This window comes from Phalacrocorax aristotelis, chromosome 11, assembly GCF_949628215.1.
Source record: "Phalacrocorax aristotelis chromosome 11, bGulAri2.1, whole genome shotgun sequence".
Lineage (NCBI taxonomy): Eukaryota > Metazoa > Chordata > Aves > Suliformes > Phalacrocoracidae > Phalacrocorax > Phalacrocorax aristotelis.
In genome coordinates this window covers 11,705,461-11,724,190 of record NC_134286.1, presented here as the reverse complement: position 1 = coordinate 11,724,190, position 18,730 = coordinate 11,705,461, and the positions used below count along the sequence as shown (strand labels likewise).

General features: G+C 39.6%; 2 protein-coding genes across 6 annotated transcripts in view; both read right to left on the bottom strand.

Annotated features, from left to right (window-relative positions):
* The window catches only part of OGT (O-linked N-acetylglucosamine (GlcNAc) transferase), a 29,108-nt gene extending 16,389 nt beyond the window's left edge, over positions 1 to 12,719 (bottom strand). Inside the window, exons 1-6 of one of the 3 annotated variants that reach the window (XM_075106931.1) lie at positions 12,222 to 12,719; positions 8,388 to 8,538; positions 7,267 to 7,510; positions 5,645 to 5,713; positions 2,541 to 2,657; positions 978 to 1,057 (exon numbers count right to left, since the gene is read on the bottom strand). In XM_075106931.1, the coding sequence (XP_074963032.1) occupies positions 978 to 1,057; positions 2,541 to 2,657; positions 5,645 to 5,713; positions 7,267 to 7,510; positions 8,388 to 8,538; positions 12,222 to 12,258 (698 nt within the window). In that variant the 5' untranslated portion in view covers positions 12,259 to 12,719. Of the gene's footprint in view, positions 1 to 977; positions 1,058 to 2,540; positions 2,658 to 3,865; positions 4,031 to 5,644; positions 5,714 to 7,266; positions 7,511 to 8,387; positions 8,569 to 12,221 lie in introns of those variants that run through there. The other 2 variants (XM_075106932.1, XM_075106933.1) reach the window with 2 other exon arrangements.
* Positions 12,720 to 13,141: 422 nt separating this feature from the next.
* TAF1 (TATA-box binding protein associated factor 1) overlaps positions 13,142 to 18,730 on the bottom strand; it is a 35,430-nt gene continuing 29,841 nt past the window's right edge. For 2 of the 3 annotated variants that reach the window (XM_075106926.1, XM_075106929.1), the window contains exons 36-39: positions 16,198 to 16,296; positions 15,752 to 15,902; positions 14,799 to 14,976; positions 13,142 to 13,734 (exon numbers count right to left, since the gene is read on the bottom strand). In XM_075106926.1, the coding sequence (XP_074963027.1) occupies positions 13,518 to 13,734; positions 14,799 to 14,976; positions 15,752 to 15,902; positions 16,198 to 16,296 (645 nt within the window). In that variant the 3' untranslated portion in view covers positions 13,142 to 13,517. Of the gene's footprint in view, positions 13,735 to 14,798; positions 14,977 to 15,751; positions 15,903 to 16,197; positions 16,297 to 17,611; positions 17,738 to 18,730 lie in introns of all 3 variants that reach the window. The other variant, XM_075106927.1, reaches the window with a different exon arrangement.

The window sequence follows — 18,730 nt, the reverse complement described above, 5'->3', positions numbered from 1 at the left end:
TAACACACGTATCGTGCTTTACTTATACTTCAAACTTCATTTTGTTCAAAAGTGAGGTCATTAATTGTATGCTCCTATAGCTCTATATAAGTGACGGATGTATTCAAATCTGATTTCTAAAAAAAGTACACAGAATACATAGTAAGTAAATTCTCAAAAATGTGATGTAAAGTCTAAAATGATGAGGAAATATGCCCGTGTGACCCATCAATTTGCGGATAAGACAGAAATCACTGAATTATTAACTAGCTGGATTGCACACAGTGTAAATAATTAACCTGTTCCCTGCAAGCTTTTATTAAATTTGGAGCCACAAACCACAGCTACCAGAAATTATAATCCGATTAACAGATGCAGTATGGTGTATTGCATATAAACACAGCCTGGATCTTCCTCCAGAAACAAAAGGAAGATTCACATATGTACCAGCTTAGAGGTCTCAAAACAAGTTAGTTCAAAAAGGACAGGAGCAGTACTACAGCTCCATGCAATACCATGATGTCGACACATAACAAATAGAGAACAATCAATCAGATGCTCAGCTGAATTTCAACATTTCAGCTTGTCTTACATAGAAGGAAAATTTTAGAAGATACACACTTGTAGATCATGTCCTCAATCATATAATAAAAACAGACTACTCAAGGGTTCACGTCTTTCTTGGATACCTTATTTTCACCTGTCCCCAGCCTTAATTTCAAATCTATTTTCATCGATACCTTCAGAAACTCTCATTTTTAACATTCTATTAGGTACAGGAAAGTAACAAAGGAATACATTCCACAGCAATATCTTCTTTTTTTGGTTTTTAAGTCCAATAACCTGCTCTGTATGCATTTCAAAGCCATTTGCTTGCTTAGCTTACAGCAGAAATCTTTGCTATGCTGTCTAGACAGATTTTACATCATCAGGAACCCAATTTGTATCTTGATATATCCGACAGGCCACTAAGAGCACGACAGTACTTATCTGCTTACCTGTCAAAAATTCTTGCCTCCTTCAGGACATTTCCCAGATTGATGTAAGCATCCAAAAAATTTGGGTCAAGTGTTACAGCCTGAAATATTTTTGAAGTAACAGTTTTGAGCAATAACATAAAAAGATTCTCTATGAAGCTTAGTTGGGTTTGGTTTTTTTTGTTGTTGTTGTTTTTGGGTTTTGCTAGGGGGTTGGGAAGGGTTTTTTGTTTGTGTTTTGTCTTTTTTAAAAATATGACAAACCCAATCGGTAAGCACCTAAGACCTTATCAATAACTTCGTAAGGAAGGAAAACTTAAGTTATATAAATCAATCACAGAGCATCAAAGTTATTTATCTGCAGAGATGACAGCATGCACTACCTTCAAATTTATTAATCTGCTTACCTAGTTAATTGCAACTACTGCAGAACAAAGCATTAAACATTTATTTCAGGTTAGGCTGATCATAGTTAACACTCCTACCCAGCCACGCTATGCTGCCTTTAATTTGTTTTTAGGGAACAAAACCCTAAAAAAACCATATCCATTTCCTTTATCTACTGCAAAATAAGACAGCTTTTTAAAACTTCAGCAGCCCAGGAAAATAGAGGCGGGTTCACAAGAGTGAGAAAAGAGCAAATGCATCGTGTATGTAGGGAGAATTCAGTAGCCATTTAGCTAACAACAACAACAAAGCAACAAACACACCCAAAACATTTTCACTTCCTTCCAAACTAGTAAAACGCAAAAAACTTAAGAACCAACAAAGTTACAGAAGATGCAGTAATAAGCTACATGTGAGTATTTGACAGGCCACACACTTAGGTCTTTCTCATGGGAAATATTATTTCAAAATTAAAATACTCCATAACTAGACACATATCAAAAAAAAAACCAAACAAACCTGAGCAGTTAAAATTATTTTAGTAGATCTTAAGTCATAAATATCAGGAAGAAACTGTCCACCACATCTTAAATCCAGCTTTAGGTAACTTTAGAAACTTAAGTTTAGAAACTTAAGTTTCTAAAGTCAGTACAAACTGAATTAAGGTATTAACTAGAAGGTATCTGACAACTAGTTAATGACACCAATCTAGAGAAGTCTGAAACAATAGCTGTGAAAAATAATCCTGGAAAAGAGGAATTAGTGATTAATGTGTCACTTAAAATTGTTCTCCTCAGTTACTCAAAGGACAATAATACCTGAAACAAAATCACAATGAAAAATTATTTTAAGCACAAAGTTCTTTCTCCCTCCCACACACGAAACGAGCAAAACATTATTCCCATCAAATTAGATTTTTAAAAAAATCTATTCCAGAAAAGGACTGTAAAACATCTTAATGCATTTTCTTATATTTGACATGTATGTGAAGTCCCTGGGGCAATTCTAAACATCTCCCTCTAGTGGCATACAGGCAGTCTGAAACATCAGGATGTAAAAAAAACCTATTAACACAGAATGTTAACTAACAGGATCACAGAAATATTTTAATCAGCAGAGAACTTCTTATCATCTACAAGCAGACAATTGCAGGTAGATTAAAATCTAGCAGTGAAGCTGACTTGCTTCGATAGTTACCTTTTCAAAGTGATGAATTGCAAGCCAAATTTCTCCTTGGGCATTGAAAACACAGCCAAGATTACTCCAAGCCACTGCAAAGTTTGGTTGAGTCTCAATAGCTTTTAAGTAACAGGCCTTGGAACAGTTAAAGAAGAGAGATACAAGGGAAGGGGAATATTTGTAAAAAGAAAAAAAAAATGAGAGAAAATAATTGTTAGTATGCCTTCTCTAACCAGCCAAAAGTGACCCTGCAGTATAGGCTAGCTTGCGCCAAAACTAATGCGCTGCAAACTGTTGTTGATCCTGCGCCAGCGCAAACCAAAACCCAGGTGCAAGCCCACCATTTTTCAGTTACGCTGATAAAAATTAACATGCCTTTGGACACCAGGTCACCAAATAAGTTATCTTAGAAATAATTCAAGTAGTTCACCACAGATACACGCCACCTTTAAGTGCATAAAAACAAAACACGTGTGTGTAAAAACTTCACCGTGAAATAAAATTAAATTGTGAAATATTCTAAAACAGGTAGAAATTACTTTAAAAAATTAGAAAAGCTACTGAAAAAGATTAAGCCATTCTTTGGTTTTAATTGTCCTTATCAAGTGAGATGACAGACCCAATTTGTATCTTGTTCCCAAGTTTCTTCAAATACTTCAATCATCTGCAGCTTCAAAACCTCAAATGACAGGATTGCATGAAGGTTTAGGTCCCTGTAATGCAAGCGCAAGAAATCGCTGCGCATCCTAAACAGCACGGCGCCACGCTATCGCTGCGAACTGCTTTGCTATATTGATTGCCCCTAGGTCCAGTGAACGGCCAACCAGAATCATTAATCTACCAGACAGGCCCATACAGAAACTCACATATTAAATTTGATTTATAGACTCTAAATGCATTACAACCCAATTTTATCCAAAAGGCTACAGCCTGGAGCTTGGGCAGTCACCCAATCAGAGATTAATCGTCTAGTCAACCGTTCACGAGGGCTTAATCGCACGCAATGCGCGTTACCGCTGCGCAGCCTTTGCGCTACTGCAGGATCACAGCGCATCATCAGAAGAGCAGAACGCTGCAATCCAAACAAAGAAGAAAAAAGGAAAAAAATGAACAACGAGAAGAGTTAGAAGCTTTTACTATTAACTATCTCCAATTATTTCTTTAAAAAAGTATTTTAATTTACTTTTACTTTATTTCTTTGAAAGAATTTGTGGCTACTAGTATAAAATATTCTTACATTACTTGCTTGTAATTAAATATTTTAAGCTGTTTCTGAAGCCACAAGACAGAAGATTCAGGCATGGAGGCAAATGTTTTTGCTGTGGCAGTTACAAACCCGTTACCATATTTCTCATCATGTGACTTTTCGGTGCGTTCCTTGCTGGAAGAGGAGGAGGAGGTGTGTGTCTGCCCTAGATCCAGGCCTCGAGCTCCCTTCAGCGAGGCACCTTACGCATGGAATAGGAGGTTTCACCCACCTGAAACCTTCTAAATACAATATCAGTGGTGAAAAACCAAAAACAAGAGAGAAAATAAAACAAGATCATTAGTAAAAGTTCAACAAAGCAAATGCATTTTTTTGGGTATGTCTTTTAACACATTGGAATGAGGAAAATCTGTCTGTAACAAGGGAGACATGCAGAAGGGAGAGGGTTAATCAGGGCAATTGCATACAGCAGGGGTTGGGTTGGTTGGTTTTTTTTTTTTGGAAGAAAGGCTCTGAAATATCTACAAAGAAATTAAATTTTAGTTCAAACTGTAAGGAATATGCTGGCTTGATCTTTCAAATGGACTGATAACCAAAGAAATACATTGCAATTTACTCAAGATGTTTTTCCTCATTTATTAAGTTCTGACAAAACGGAATAACACTTTCAAACTAGGTGTCTCCAGAGCTCTGAAACAAAGAAGTCAGCAACCTAAGGCAGGCGCAGTGTCTTGGCCTATACCAGTCACACTAAAGCTGCAGTGAAGTGCAATTCATGTTAGCTGTCCGCTTGGTGGGCTGAGAACCAAAAGTCTCAAGACTGTTCAAAATGTAAATGCTGCTACAAAATATTTTCAACTTGGATCTGACCAAATCAATTAGGCTGCCCTAGGATGGTATGCACATCCAAGTTGTTAAGATAAATCAAAAAATAATGAACTTTGAACCTGCACTCCCATTACCCCATGAAGATCATAACCCTCCCCAAATGGTGCTGCAGCCAAACAGACAGCTACGCTGTTCATACACTCCACTTTTTAGCATGCGCGTGGGGCTTGGAGTGACAGATGTGGAGTCCAGAGTGTTTCCGATTTCTCCACACTCCTCACCCCTGCAGCGCGGACGCGTAAGGTGGCTTGTAACAAGACAATTTCTTTGTGCAATTCAAGTTTTAACATGCCAAGAATTTTAAACTCATCTTGGTATTCGAATTTTTAGTTTAGGAAACACAAGACTGCTAGAAGCCACCTTTCCACTACAGCAAGTTTTCTTTCGATCAGTTCATTTCCCAAACAAACCAGCTTTGTCCTTTTGATTTCTTTATTTTGGGGGAGGGAAGAGGAAAGACATGAAGAAAAGATATTCAGGGTGTTCGCATACTGCAGTTATTCATCATTTACTAGCCTTTCTTCCACTATCAAGGGAAGGGAAAAGTTAAAAGAATAAAAATCTTTAAAAGCCAATATTACAAAGTAACATTTGTATAAGTTTCTTCTCCACTTACAAGCCACAAAGGACTTTAGAAGAGCAGCATTTTCAATAGCACCTGCATCGTACAGGGATCTTGAGCTAACCACAGGCTCTCTGCTTGGCACCAGCAGGCAAGCCTCAGATTTGAAGGACTGCTACTTATTTCCAGGTAAGACCATGATGGAGCCCCTGCCCAATACTTCAGAATGGTATCAGATAGTCTAGTTCAACAGAAAGGCTTGGTAATGTTCCATTTCTTGACTTAAACCAACTTTTAAACATGGACATGCCATATCTTGCCCTGCAACTACTCTGGGGTGTTTCAGTGCCTTCAGTTTTCAGCAGTTTCTCAGACTGTCTGTAGATCAACGCAGATTTGAAGACTTGGTGCAAAGTTCAATTTTTCAAAACACTGACGTTTACATGTATTCTACCCAACACCTACCTTGGCTTCTTCCAAGCGACCCAGGGCTTTGAGCAGGTTCCCCAGGTCACTACGAACACAGTACAAGTCCTGAAAAATCAAAGTCACGTATCAGCTTCAGGACTTCAGACACCACAAAGGTGTTCACAGAGAACTTTCAAAATAATCTGTAGAGGACTGGTGTGTTCCTTCGCATTCTTAATAGATACATCACAATTATTTTTCTTGACCTAACATAACAACCAAGAAATCTTACTGATTTTAGTACTGTAAAAATACAACTATAAAGCAGAAAAGAGTAAGCAGTGTTTAATATAATTCCTCCTTATACAGAATGTAACAGAAAACCAAAATCAAATGCTCCCCACAGGCAGCTTAAAGTCTTTTGCCATACGTAAGTATTTAAAGATTCCCTCCCCCTTTTTTTTTTAAGCATGACTGCAAACATTTATTCTTAAGTTACACCATTGCCATTATGGCTTTTAAATACAATTATATATAGTGATTTTGCTTCCTGTACCCCCAAAACAGTTATTCTCCTTTTTCCCCACTAATCCATTAATTTTCAAAAGCCTTGCCATGTGTTCTTATTCTTTCATTTGTAACCAAAGCACAGGCTACAACTGCATTATCTAGCAGTAAAGGCCACAAAGAATGGGGGCATTTTTGCCTATGCTAAGAAAAGAAATTTCTAACAGAAACAAAACTCAACTCCTGTAAGAAAGCATCATCTTACAGTATTTCTAGCCAGTGCATAAACTCAACTAGTCATACCACTTAGCGTAATAAGTTAGACAAGTTCACCTAGGCTGAAGAACACAGCAAAACAAGATTCTGACCTCTTGTTGGCCTGGGTTTGCACTTGCTTTTCCAAAGGAAAAAGCATATATGAACACCAGACTGACACTGCATTTTAAGTATTTTTTGACAAAACACGACCAATAGCAAGCAGATACCTGAACAGTACTACACAAATTGAGTACAATGCAAGGTAAACAGAAGATAGCAGTCTGTTTACTAACACTGTTTACTAACAATGTCAGTCCAAAACAGTTACAACCATAAATCCAAACACCAGATTTATTTTATAGTATCTGTCTGTATGTGACTCCTCAGTTTCAGCCTATACAACATAAAAATGATGGTTCTGTACATCAGTCCATGGTGGAAATCTAACCAAGGCAACTCTTCTCACCATGAGATTTTTGACTTTATGATAAAGTAATACCTGATGGTTTTTCCACAATCTCACATTCAAGTCTGAGCAGTGATTCTCTCACTGTAGTAATACTGCCTTAAATCACACAAAGCTAAATATGAGGTTATTCACTGAAACTTCAGAATTCAAGGGAAAAAAAAACAAAATTAAAAACCCCACACAAACCCCAATTCCTTGCTTTTCTGTTATCTCAACAATACAGATAAGTACAGAGCCAGCAGCCCTTACTGTATTGCAATATAAAACTTCTAGTGACACAGGTCTGTCAGAAATCCTTAATGATCTACTTAACACTTTTATTAAGTTTGTGGTGTACAGGTTAGAGGGAAGGGTTATCACTCGTTTGTTCTTTGAAACCTACTATTTGTGTGTCCTGGAACAGTAGTAAGTATGGAGTTGTTCTACAAAATAAAATGTTACTTACAGGGTTGTACTGAAGGGCAGACACATATGCCTGTACTGCTCCTTCCATATCACCTGCAGCTACCAGTGCAGCAGCCAAATTAATATATCCATCAATGAAATCTGGTTTGAGGCGTAGTGCATGTCTATAATGTTCAATTGCTTCTTGTAGCTGTCCACGTTCTTTGTATACATTGCCTAGATTTGAGTAGGCTTCAGCCAACAGTGGATTCTGTTTAATAGCCAAAGTGCTGAAGTGAGCAGACCTGGAGAAAATTAGACAAGTTAGGATTAGAAAAAAAAAAAAAAAAAAAAAGACCACCCCACAACCAAACCACCCCACCCTTGACTTTCAGTGTTTGCCTGTTCACCTAGTTACTTAACGAACATTCAGGCTTAAGTGAGCCATACAGCCAACAAAACCAGACTTACAGAGCCGTCTTGTATGTTTAGCTTCTCCTAGCCGACAGATATAGATGTAAAATTATGTTGTATCTGCCCCATTTTATTTTCCCATATCTGAACTGTTATTCAACTTCATTCAGAAGCCTATATAAAATAGATCTCAGTCAGGAGTTCTTACTTCCTTCATCAGCATACACAGATTTACAGCTAGAACAAAATTCAAAATGCTCGAGGAACAGAAAGCAAGATCAGGAACAAGCAAGCAGAAAGAACATAGAGACAACTTTCAGATGACAAAAATACTTAACTAATCACACCATTTCACAGCAATCAGTCTTGCAACTTAAAAAAAAAAAACAAACCACAAAACAAAACATAAACCCCCACACTGCAAGTGGAATAAATAAACAAAAGCCTTTGTTTACATAGGTAAATACCTCCAGTACACACAAGTGTCGCTGATACTCCAATATTAATGTATACAATATTAAAATAACATGAAAATAATGGCAAGATCTGTTGTTTGTTGTAAAGCTAGCATTTCCAATATGTATTTCTCTTACCCTAACAAAATTCAAACAGGAAGAATATTATTTTGACCAGTCCTTACTGCTGCCATGAAGTTAATATTTGCATTCCATGATAAAAAAAATCAATGTCAGAACTTTTGTTAGATATGCTCATTACTGTTATAGGCGCAAACTATAAAGCAAGCTGAACAGACCACAAGTCTCCTACCTGTCCAATCTGCGACACTGGAAGTGAATGGACGATAGTAATAAAAGCACACCAGTATTATCAGGCTCTTGTCTCCAAAGCTGCATGCAGTGTCTTTCTGCTGCTTCAAAGTCTCCTGCCTGATACTCACGATGAGCCAACTCCGCTAACCCTTGGAAGGAAAGCATACGTTTCGTTGGTTCTGGAGAATCACCGAAACATTTAAGGGGGGAAAACAAAAAGTTAGACAATGGGAATAAAACAAAAAACAGAACAAAGTGAAAAAAGTGTACACAACTGAAGGATGAAAATGTTTGAAACTACACAAAACACTACAGCCTGTGGCAGTCTGCACTCTCAGATCTTCATGCCCCAACTTATTACTACGGTATTTCTAACATTATACATACAAGCCCATTACTTCATCAGCTAATAATAGGAAACACACAGACTGTAATGACTGTGAATATTTGTAAGTCAATCATTACCCATTAACTTGAAACATATTTAGAGATTCCTGACATGATACTGTACTTTGGTTCATAACAGTAGAAGTGCTGTTAACAGAACAATACTCTCCTCACTTTCCCTCAAGAGTGTAGATCTTATGCTTTGTAGTATTAAAAACAAGTTCTAAAAACTTAAAAGGGAAATGAAGGACAGTAGACAAAGACTTCAAAGGACTTGAACAAAAGAAACTTTTGCTGTGCCAGTAGTGAAAACCCTTAAAAAAAGTATAACATTCCTTGAATCCCTTATACTCCTACATTCTCTATAAGAAATAAAAATTCCTTCACAGAAAAAAAAATGGCCTTGGAGCAACATCTGATGAGACACACACACACTTCAATGATTATGCAACTGGCCTACAGAAGGAACCATTAAACAGAAAGGGTACAGGAAAGGAGTTACTGCTTCTGGAGGCTTAGCTGGAATGGGAGTGACAAAATAGTTTTAGTGTTTAAGATAAAATTGTAGAGAACAAAATACTTAACTAAAACACCACCTGTTTTATACAAAACAGCCTTAAGCGTGAAAAGTAAGTAAAATCTCTTGCAAAGCACAGTTCTGTATTAAAATATAGACAAATACAGCTTGGAGAAAAATCACAATCGTTCATTCTAGAAGGAAGCGTTGGCCTTCAAATTCTGCCATTATGTCAATGACTCTTACTATTAAAAGGTTTGATTACTGCAAGCATCTATTTTGTCCTCCTGAAGTCCAGCATTTCCAGTACTCTGCAGTCACTTAATTCCATTCATGAAACACTTGCCACCTGGACCTACAGTTCTAAAATTCTGAATTTAAATGAAACATATAAATCTTTCCTAATACAAAGCAGCAACTTGATATCTGAGTACACATATTCTTACAGTTAGGTACTACAAAATCCCTCTGAGACTCTTTAATTCTTTTGCACGAACTTTAAAGATAGCAAAATAATCACAAAGACATTAGGTACAGAGTTACTATCTAGTGTTTATTTTACAAAATTGGGATCTGTGTAAATTATTTTCAAAATCGCTTTTTTAGCACTAGCAGGTTTTGAAGATAAGGTTCACTACATGATATAGCTGAAGTTGCTTTTCCAGATAGTACAGACTCTGTCAGTGCTAAAACTTTAACGGTTTCATAGTAATTGAAACTAGCAAAGCTACTCACTTTCAGATACTTGACAAATTATTAACCAAGTATCTTCATCCAGATTAGATTCCTGTTTTCTAGGACCCTAGCTTAATAGTTTTCTAAACCCTGACTAAGGGAAAAGTGGATTTCAGTATCTGGTTAAACCTACTGCCAATAAACGGATACAACTGTTATTCAACACGAGAATGACAGCACCCTTTATGAAAGTCCAAGTTGCTGACAGTAATAACAATACTTGAGTACCAACATGCTGTTCCTCACTCCCTCCTGCCATTACCAGCCACACAGGTTTAGCCTTCCTGTCAGTTGGTGTATTTTCAAGTTCTGCTGATGGCACAAACATAGGTAAGCTGGATAGAGGAAGAGCATGTCCCATGGATAGGAATAATTTCTTATTCAAATAAATTTCAATGGTGTTATTAAAAAAAAAACACACCAAAAGTTTACACTTCTTATGACCACTTGCAATGAAGCTTCCAACCACTACCTAAATGCTATTCTCCCTACTGAAGCAAGAAGTGAAACCAAAGTTGCAACTCCCAAGGCAAGGGAGAAGGCAGTGCAGAAATACTATATTTAACACCTGGGAATATGAATTGCTAACAAAACCAACAAATAAATGAAATACTAAAATTTTCTTTCATTTATCAAGTCTCTTCACAAAACAAACCCTCCAGAAGAGATAACGTAAACCGATCACTCAGCATAAAATCTACCTCTGAACAAGTATTTTAGCAATGATCCTGGAGAAGTTCATTGGAAAGCAGGAAGTGGACAGCAATATCACAAAGTTCAAAACGAGCTAAACTTTCTATTAAAAGTTAGCTGGAAGAAAAGCTCTACAACCCAAAGAATCTGTAACACAGCCATCAGTGGTTGCTCACTGAATCCATTTCTAAAGAAATTAATTGCAAGAGTCACAACCTGAAGAATCCCTTATCAAGTCTTGCATATAAAAATTTACATACACGGGCTCACTTGCGCTGCAAGTTTTGACTGTAACCTTGGAAAAGTCTAGTATGTGCTATGACAACAATCATTCCTGAGACTTCTACAGAATACAAGCAAAATAAGAACCCGCACAGAACTATCACAAGTGACCCAAGTCCATTTTTTTTCCCCAGAAATAATAACCCAAGCACCTACCATACACTCACAATCAACCTTACGTTTAGATAAAATCTAGGGGCAGACAGGAGCAGTTGCCACCTCCATCTGGGAGGTGATGGTGACGAGAAGCACAAGACCCTCCCCAGGCGTGCACATGTTCTTTTCACCTCCACAGATCAAGGCTGCAAGAGGATGCTGCAGCCTCGCTGACTACACGCACAGTTCTAGCTGAGGAGCAATGCCATACGGTAGTGCAGCACTTAGCCTCTCCATCTCCACTTCTGTATCGCTACCATTTCCCTTTACAACCCTCTCTCTACATTGCTATCCCATCTCTTTCTCCATAGATCTTAATTTTTTCCTACACATCGTTACAGCTTTTCACACTCTTCCTTCCTTCCCTTTACAGAAACCCTCAAAAATCTGGGGTTAAAGCCACATTGTCATTTCATCCTTTCAGTAAGCAAAATACTTCTTTTTCTTGCTCTACAAGGAAAGATATTTTTCCTCTCCCCCATCCCTCAAGTCTTGGATCTCAAAACTAAGCGTAGGACAGGATCTTTCCTAGCTAGAGCACGCTATCGTACTGTCCAAAAAAAAGCGATGTTCTTCTCGGTTATGCCACAGAAGACCTGCTCTGTAAGCGAAGCGAGATATTCTGGACCAGTCAACGTACGTTTTGGGTCAGGTTTTTACCCTCCTTCGTCGTCTACAAAAATGCAGTCACCTGACAGTCAGATAAATATAGCAATAAGAGAGCACCGCACTAACTAATCGCGCCATGCTCCCCCAGCAACGGTTCGCAGGCTACGGCGGGGCAGCACCGACAGGAGCCCGCCTAGGGACGAGCCTGGGCCCGTCAGAGCCCCGAGGCGAGGGGAGACAAGCACAAAGGCGGCGGGGGCCGCGCCGGGAGCCACCGCCTCGCCCAGGCCGCCGCTTCTGGAAAGTTCCGCCGGGAGCGGGCCCGGCGAGCAGGGAGCGCCGCGCTCGGGGCGAGCCCAGCGCGGCCCCGGGAGAGGGCAGGGCCCAGCCTCCGCACGGCTACGGCGCTACTGGCCCCCGGCGCGCCCGTCCCCGCGCGGCAGGCCACGGTACCTGTGCTGTCAGCCACGTTCCCCACGGAGGTCGCCATCGGGAAATGGGGCCGGTGAAGCTCTGGTGGAGGCAGCAAAAGGGCCACGGGTGCGGCGAGGCCCAGTCGGCTGAAACGGCCGGCGTAGGACCGACGTGCCCACGGTCCCAGCGCGCTGAGGCGGCGGCTCCCGAAATGGCGGTGGCGGAGGCAGCAAATAACCGAATGGCTGCTGCCGGAACTACCTCCCTCCGGCAAGTAGTCCGGGCGGACCCAGCCAGCGGACCTCGATGGAGTCCCCGAGCGGCATATGGACCCCGACCGGAACTACCTCCGTCTCCTTCCGCCAACTCCGCCCTCCGCCAGGCAGCCGTACCATCACGGGGAGACCATTTCTGCGAGATTCTGTATCCCTCCGCGCATGCCGTTGCGACAAACGCAGCGGTAGCGCGCGTGCGCAACCGCTCTGCGTCGTGCGGGTCCCGCCGCCCATGGCGCCCGCCGTACATCCGGGTGCCGGCGGCGCGGGGCCTGCCGGGAGGGCACCTGCCCTCACCGGGATGCGGCAGCGGGACGTAGAGAAACGGCAGTAAAGGGAGCGCGTCTTTAAATCTTCTCGAGTTTTATTTACATGACCTCAGGCAGCGGTACAGCAGGATTTCATACAGAAGCCCAGGCTCTGCACATGCTTTCCAGGTGACTGAAAGTGAGGAAGCACCTGTGAATAATGAGCCTTCCTGAAGACTCAAATTACCAAATCCTGGTTTTTGGGACAAATTGCAACTTAAAAAAACACACACACACACACACACAAAAAAGCCCAGCTGTTTACAGAAGTATTCAAGGTACTTAAGCACTTATCAAAACCAGTCTGGGGTAACACTTTAGACACTCTGTTAATGCTGTGGTCCCAGAGAAAAACCTTCCCTTAATGAAATGAAAATTGTTTTACAGTTGTTTACCTACAGTTGGTATTTTATTCTGAGCAAGCATTTTTCTCCTGACAGACAACAGTCCAGTATTTATGACAAGTTATTTTACAGCTATAAAGACTGAAGAATAAGCCATACAAATCTTCATCTGTATTCTGGAACTATTACAGGTTACAACCACCCAAAACTCCAGCAGAGCATGCTTGTCTAAAGCTTATTTTTCACCACTTAGTCACATAACATGTTTTATAACCAAGAAAAATATTGTATAAAAAAAAAATCTTGTTAATACAGTCCACAGTACACTGTTCCTTATACCAAACTGGAACAAGATAAATTCAGGAGCCAAGAGTAAAACAGGATGACCATCACCTCAGGAAAGGGATTTTATTCATCTGAGTCCATGTCACTGTCTCCTGCAATGGAATGAAAGTCCTCACTGTCCTCCTCATCCTCAGACAGATGGACCTGACTTAATACGCTTGGCCCGCAGCGCTGCTGTTCTTCCTCTTCCTCCTCTTCTGAGATCTCATACCCCCCAATACTGCTGAAACTAGTATCTCTTGTGTTGGATTTTGGGTCTGGTTCTTCATAGCTGCCATAACTGGAAGGAAGAAGATACTGTTACTATACCATCAGTTCAAATCAGCTGCTGATAACTGACAATTCTGTATTTAATTCCTGTAAAAGGTCCCTGGATTGAAGTCCTTGTGGAACACTCAGAACCACTGTGCACTTCAATTCTGTCACTGACCAGCTTTTTAAAATAAAAAGCCAGTTCTGCTGATGAAACAATCATCTACCAGCATCCTCATCGCACTCTGATATACTACTCAGGGTAGGAAAAAACAGCACACTCCAACACCTTCCATCTGTCACCTTTACTGCAGACAGAAAGGCAGACAGGCCATTCTCATCATCTTCTCTAGCATTTTTTGCTGACTGTTGTCAAGGTACTAGGCTGGACTGACCATTTGCCTGACCAGCATAGCTACCTGTACAATAATTTATTAGGCAAATATCAATAATAGCATTAAGGGACTGAATGCCACAAGTAGAAAAAGAACAGAGAATCTGATGCTAATACTCTACAGGATGGCCAGAAGAGTAGGTCAGTATTTTCTCAAGTAAATGCAAAAAAAATAAAGCTGATATTACTGTACTTGTCATTTCCCAATAATGGAACTCCTTTCAAAATACAGAATATGCATATTCCTATTCTTTTGGACTTCAGCTAAGCCATTTCCTTTCAAGTAAGGAAATGCTGCTTCTTAGAGAGAAAAAAAAAACCAAACAAAACAAAAAAACATTAACTTAATCAGCTAAATCTTCTTTTACCTTCAAAGGCATCTTGTAGTCTTCAAAACCTATAAAAACCTTTATTTGTCCTGCCTTCAAAAACCACTATGTACAGGAAATCATCTCACTTATAAGATTTAAATTTAACTTAACATTTTTATTAGCTAAATTCTAACAGCAAAACCAAATTTCTGTCATTAAGTGAATTGCAATTATGGTAATTATGATTGCAACACTAAAAACAGTTAAAATATAAAATAAAAACCATTATATATTCTTCAGCTTTTTATGATAAACACTTCAGAAATCTTTAAGAGAAGGGATTTGGTTTTGAAGAATTACTTTAGCAAGATTCTCAGCTCTAATTACCTGATATTACTGTCCTCCATAACCTGAGATGTCTCCCCACCATCTCCTTCATAAGACATCATGCTTTCTTCATTGTCCATGTCCATTCGTGTGTTCTCCTGAAGAACATGAGGTTGTTTAGGTCTCACTGCGTTGGGTTCCACGTCCGAGTCACTGCCACTCTCACTCAGCTGGATAGCTGTGTAATAAACCAACATTTGGTCACAAATCAACGGTTTTATTGTGTCAGTTAGATACCTATTGTCTTTGTTTAAAGGCTACAATATTTACTTTGTATACATTCCTTACAGTCGTGTCCCCACAAGGTAGCAGAAAGGGTATCTGGGAGGTGATACCACTCACAGAAATCCCAATTCTGATGTTATTCAAAACCAATCTCATTGTCACCGTTACTCAAAAAGGCCTTCCTTACATGTCTACTCTGAATAATTTCCCCTTCTTCTCCCCTAATAATTCATTGCTAAATACCACTATAAGCTTTTCTGCGTGTCAAGTTTTTTAGTAAAACAGGGAAGCAAAAAAGAACCTCCATACAGCTCTTTCAGTTCTTGTTAACATTGACCACGCTGTTTCATACCAAAATAAATGTTGTGCTTTTACTGAACTGCCCATTCCTGGCTCTGCACACTAAATCATACTCCCAGTCTTTCCAGAACCATTTGCAGTTTCACTTCATAAAATACAATTGACCAGATCTTGTCTTAACTCTGCTTTCTTCTGTGTCCGTACTTAACAGCACTCCTATTCCACTTTGTTTTCAGTTCCGTTTATGTTCATACAGTTTTCTCATGTTGCCCTTTGGTCTCTCTTCCTTTTTGACTACTAGACCACCAGGCCTACATATCCCAATTATGGTCTACACTCTCTACTGTATGTTTTTGTGATGGAAGCATGAGAAGATTAGCTGGGTTTATGAAGAACCTATTCAACCTTTTTTAAAAAAAGACACCTACATGAGAAAGGATTATCTCCCTCTTCATCACTCCCATCATCATCATCCTCTCCATCTGACATGAGCAAATCTTCATAGAGGACACTGGCCTGGGGCTGCTGGGCTGATCCTTCTTCTTCATCAGCAAGGTCACCATCTGCATCTTCAACCTCCTAGGTTGAAGGGATAGTGAAGGGATAGGGATAGTGAAGATCAAACAACATATGAACTACTGCTGCCATTTCTAGCATATGCCTATTATTCATCACACTGTTCATTCGGAAGTATTCACTTATTTCATAATGCTAACATTTTAAAACTACATTTAAAAGTCTAGCTGTTGCTATGAATACTGCTGTCTTTCAGGGTGGTAGACACAGCAGGGAACCCTTACGCTATGGAGACTTCTACCACAAGTATGCAAGTCAATATGTAGACTGTGGCTGGGATTAATGTAAATATACTCACTGGGGCTGGAGTCTTAGGTTTCCCATCATCATCCTCATCAAACCCTTCAATATCTACGTCAGAGTCTTCCTCTCCCAGCCTACCTCGCCCCTGGCGCATCTGAATGGGGAACACAAATAGCAATACTATTGAGGAAGGCACTACTGGACTTAAAGCAAAGGGTATCACTGACATCTGGACCACAATGACGGGTGCAGGAGTACAGGCGGGGAAAGACAAAAAGGAAAATATATGTGCATCGCTCTCAGAGCAAGGATCCTTTCTCTTTTTATTCCAAGATCAGAGAGCACACAGTCTCCACACACTTTTACCCTTATGTGCTTATCCTTGAAAAGGGAATCTCTAGCCTTACAGCACCGGAGCTCTTTGTTTACCTAGCTATTTCTGGAAAATACCACTAAATCTTAAAAAGTGCTTATTTTCCCAAAATATTTTAAATACAAAACAGCACTTTCCAACAAATCTTTTCCTGCCTTTCTCTCTCCTGTTCTTCCATCAGTCACCATGAGTCTAAGGTAGAGGGTACACGCAGATACCGTCCCAAAGACTATAAACTGAAGGCCTACAGAAAGCTTGAAGACTTCCAGATATAGAAGGTATTCTCAAAGCTAGACAGCCACAATACTAGACGTAACTATTCATATTCAATCTCTGTTCGTCTGGATTGCTCAGAATAGCTTTCACTAGTCTTTCTAGTACCACTTTCAGTCTTGAGGCCCTGTTCAACTTCTTCCCCTTCCTGGTAATTTATTTTCATGGTCATATTACTGCATCTCCTTCTGCCATTCCCTCTCCTCCAAAATTTTTTGGTTTGTTTAATTGTTTAATACAGAATAAAGACTATGGAAAAATATTCTTTGGTTACTGTAACAAGGTCATTTATAATGATTTTTAACCTGTATAACCTTTAACTTGTCTTTTTTTTTTCTTTTATAACTATAAGGTATCTACAGTGGCAACCACCTCTTCCTAGGTGTTTGTACAGCTTCTAATTGTCACTGGATGCAACCATAATGATCTAGTTATCACCTTCCAAATCTATGGAATATACTTCACCATTTCCCTATTCATAATCAACAAGGGATTGCATATTAGCCCTTGTAGCATGAGTCACCAGGTTTCTACTCCCAGAAGTAGTGAAGCAAACAAATAGCTGGCCTTAGGCAGTCTTTTGCAGCTTTTGATTCTCTGTTGTTTTGCAGTGTCTCAATTCCCAGTGCTCTTTAAATTTTTCTTTTTCTCTTAGAGCAGTTAAAATGAGAGAAATGGCATAACTTTTGAAATGGATTCCCTTCTCTGCTTAGGAAACCTGCTGATCTTTGTCACCTGTCTCCTACAAAGTAATTGCCTCCTTTCAGTAACTTGCTTATACAACACAGCTCTCCAACCACATGAAAAAATGGAGGATTCTGACCTGAGATCCTCGCTTCTCTGGGGTAGTGATGGGAGTGTCCATAGCAGAAAAATTGCTCTCATCTTGATAGACTGAAGCATCATGTGACATACTGAGGGAAGTGTTGGTATCATACAAATCGGGTGGCTAAAGCATATGTGGAAACAGGAGACAACATTCTCAGGCACTGAACTGAGACTAGAACAGTATCTTGAGAGGCAAGACTGGGATTTCAGGACTAAATGTAAAATGCATTTTTTGGCACAGTGTTTATATTATTAAACACTATTTAATCAAAATAAGCCATTTATTCTTAAAGAACAAATATGCTAAATGCAATGGCTCACAACCTCATGTTGGAAGTTTGCAAAACAGCAGATTTGGAAATAGAAGTCAGTACTTCTATACACTGCAATCCTACAGAGGCCAAAATCATAAATGGACTCCAAAAGGATTAGACAGATTTATAGAGAATAGGCCTCTCTGCAGCTCATAAATACAATGGTCCAGATGCAACACCAGTTTAAGGTGCCTGAACAGCCAACTGCCAGAAGCAGAGAGGCTTCACTGTAAGAAGGATCACTGTATGTTTGTATCCACTTACTTCTGATCCCTGCCAGAGACAGAATCCTTGGTTACATCAACCTTTGGTTTGACTCAGCATGGCCCTTTTAATTTCCATTCCTACAATGGAAATGGTGTTGCAACCACAAATGGTATCAGAACTGGAAAAAATCTAGCACATACAAAGCCTCAACTTTCAATCAATTCTATGTAAATCACTGTCTCAAGAGTCCCTAAAGCTGACAAAAGCAAAAAAAAAAAAAAAAAAAAGAGGGTTAAAAAGGATAAAGTGTTCTAAAAGCCAATCTGTAGTTTGCATGCCATTTGACCTCTGAAGAATTAATGAGTAACTACAGATTAGGATTTTCATAAAATGCCCTTATAATACACAGCTTCCATGACAATCCTGGAAGTGGTAAGAGCCGCAGCAATGCCATCTAATCAGGCAAAACAGCCTTCCTAAGAATTTCAATAGACATGTAAACCACAAACAGCTCACTACTTGCTGTATTTGCTTTTTATATCCTGGAGGCCAACTCCTGAAGACACATATGGGGAGATAAATATTAGTCATTG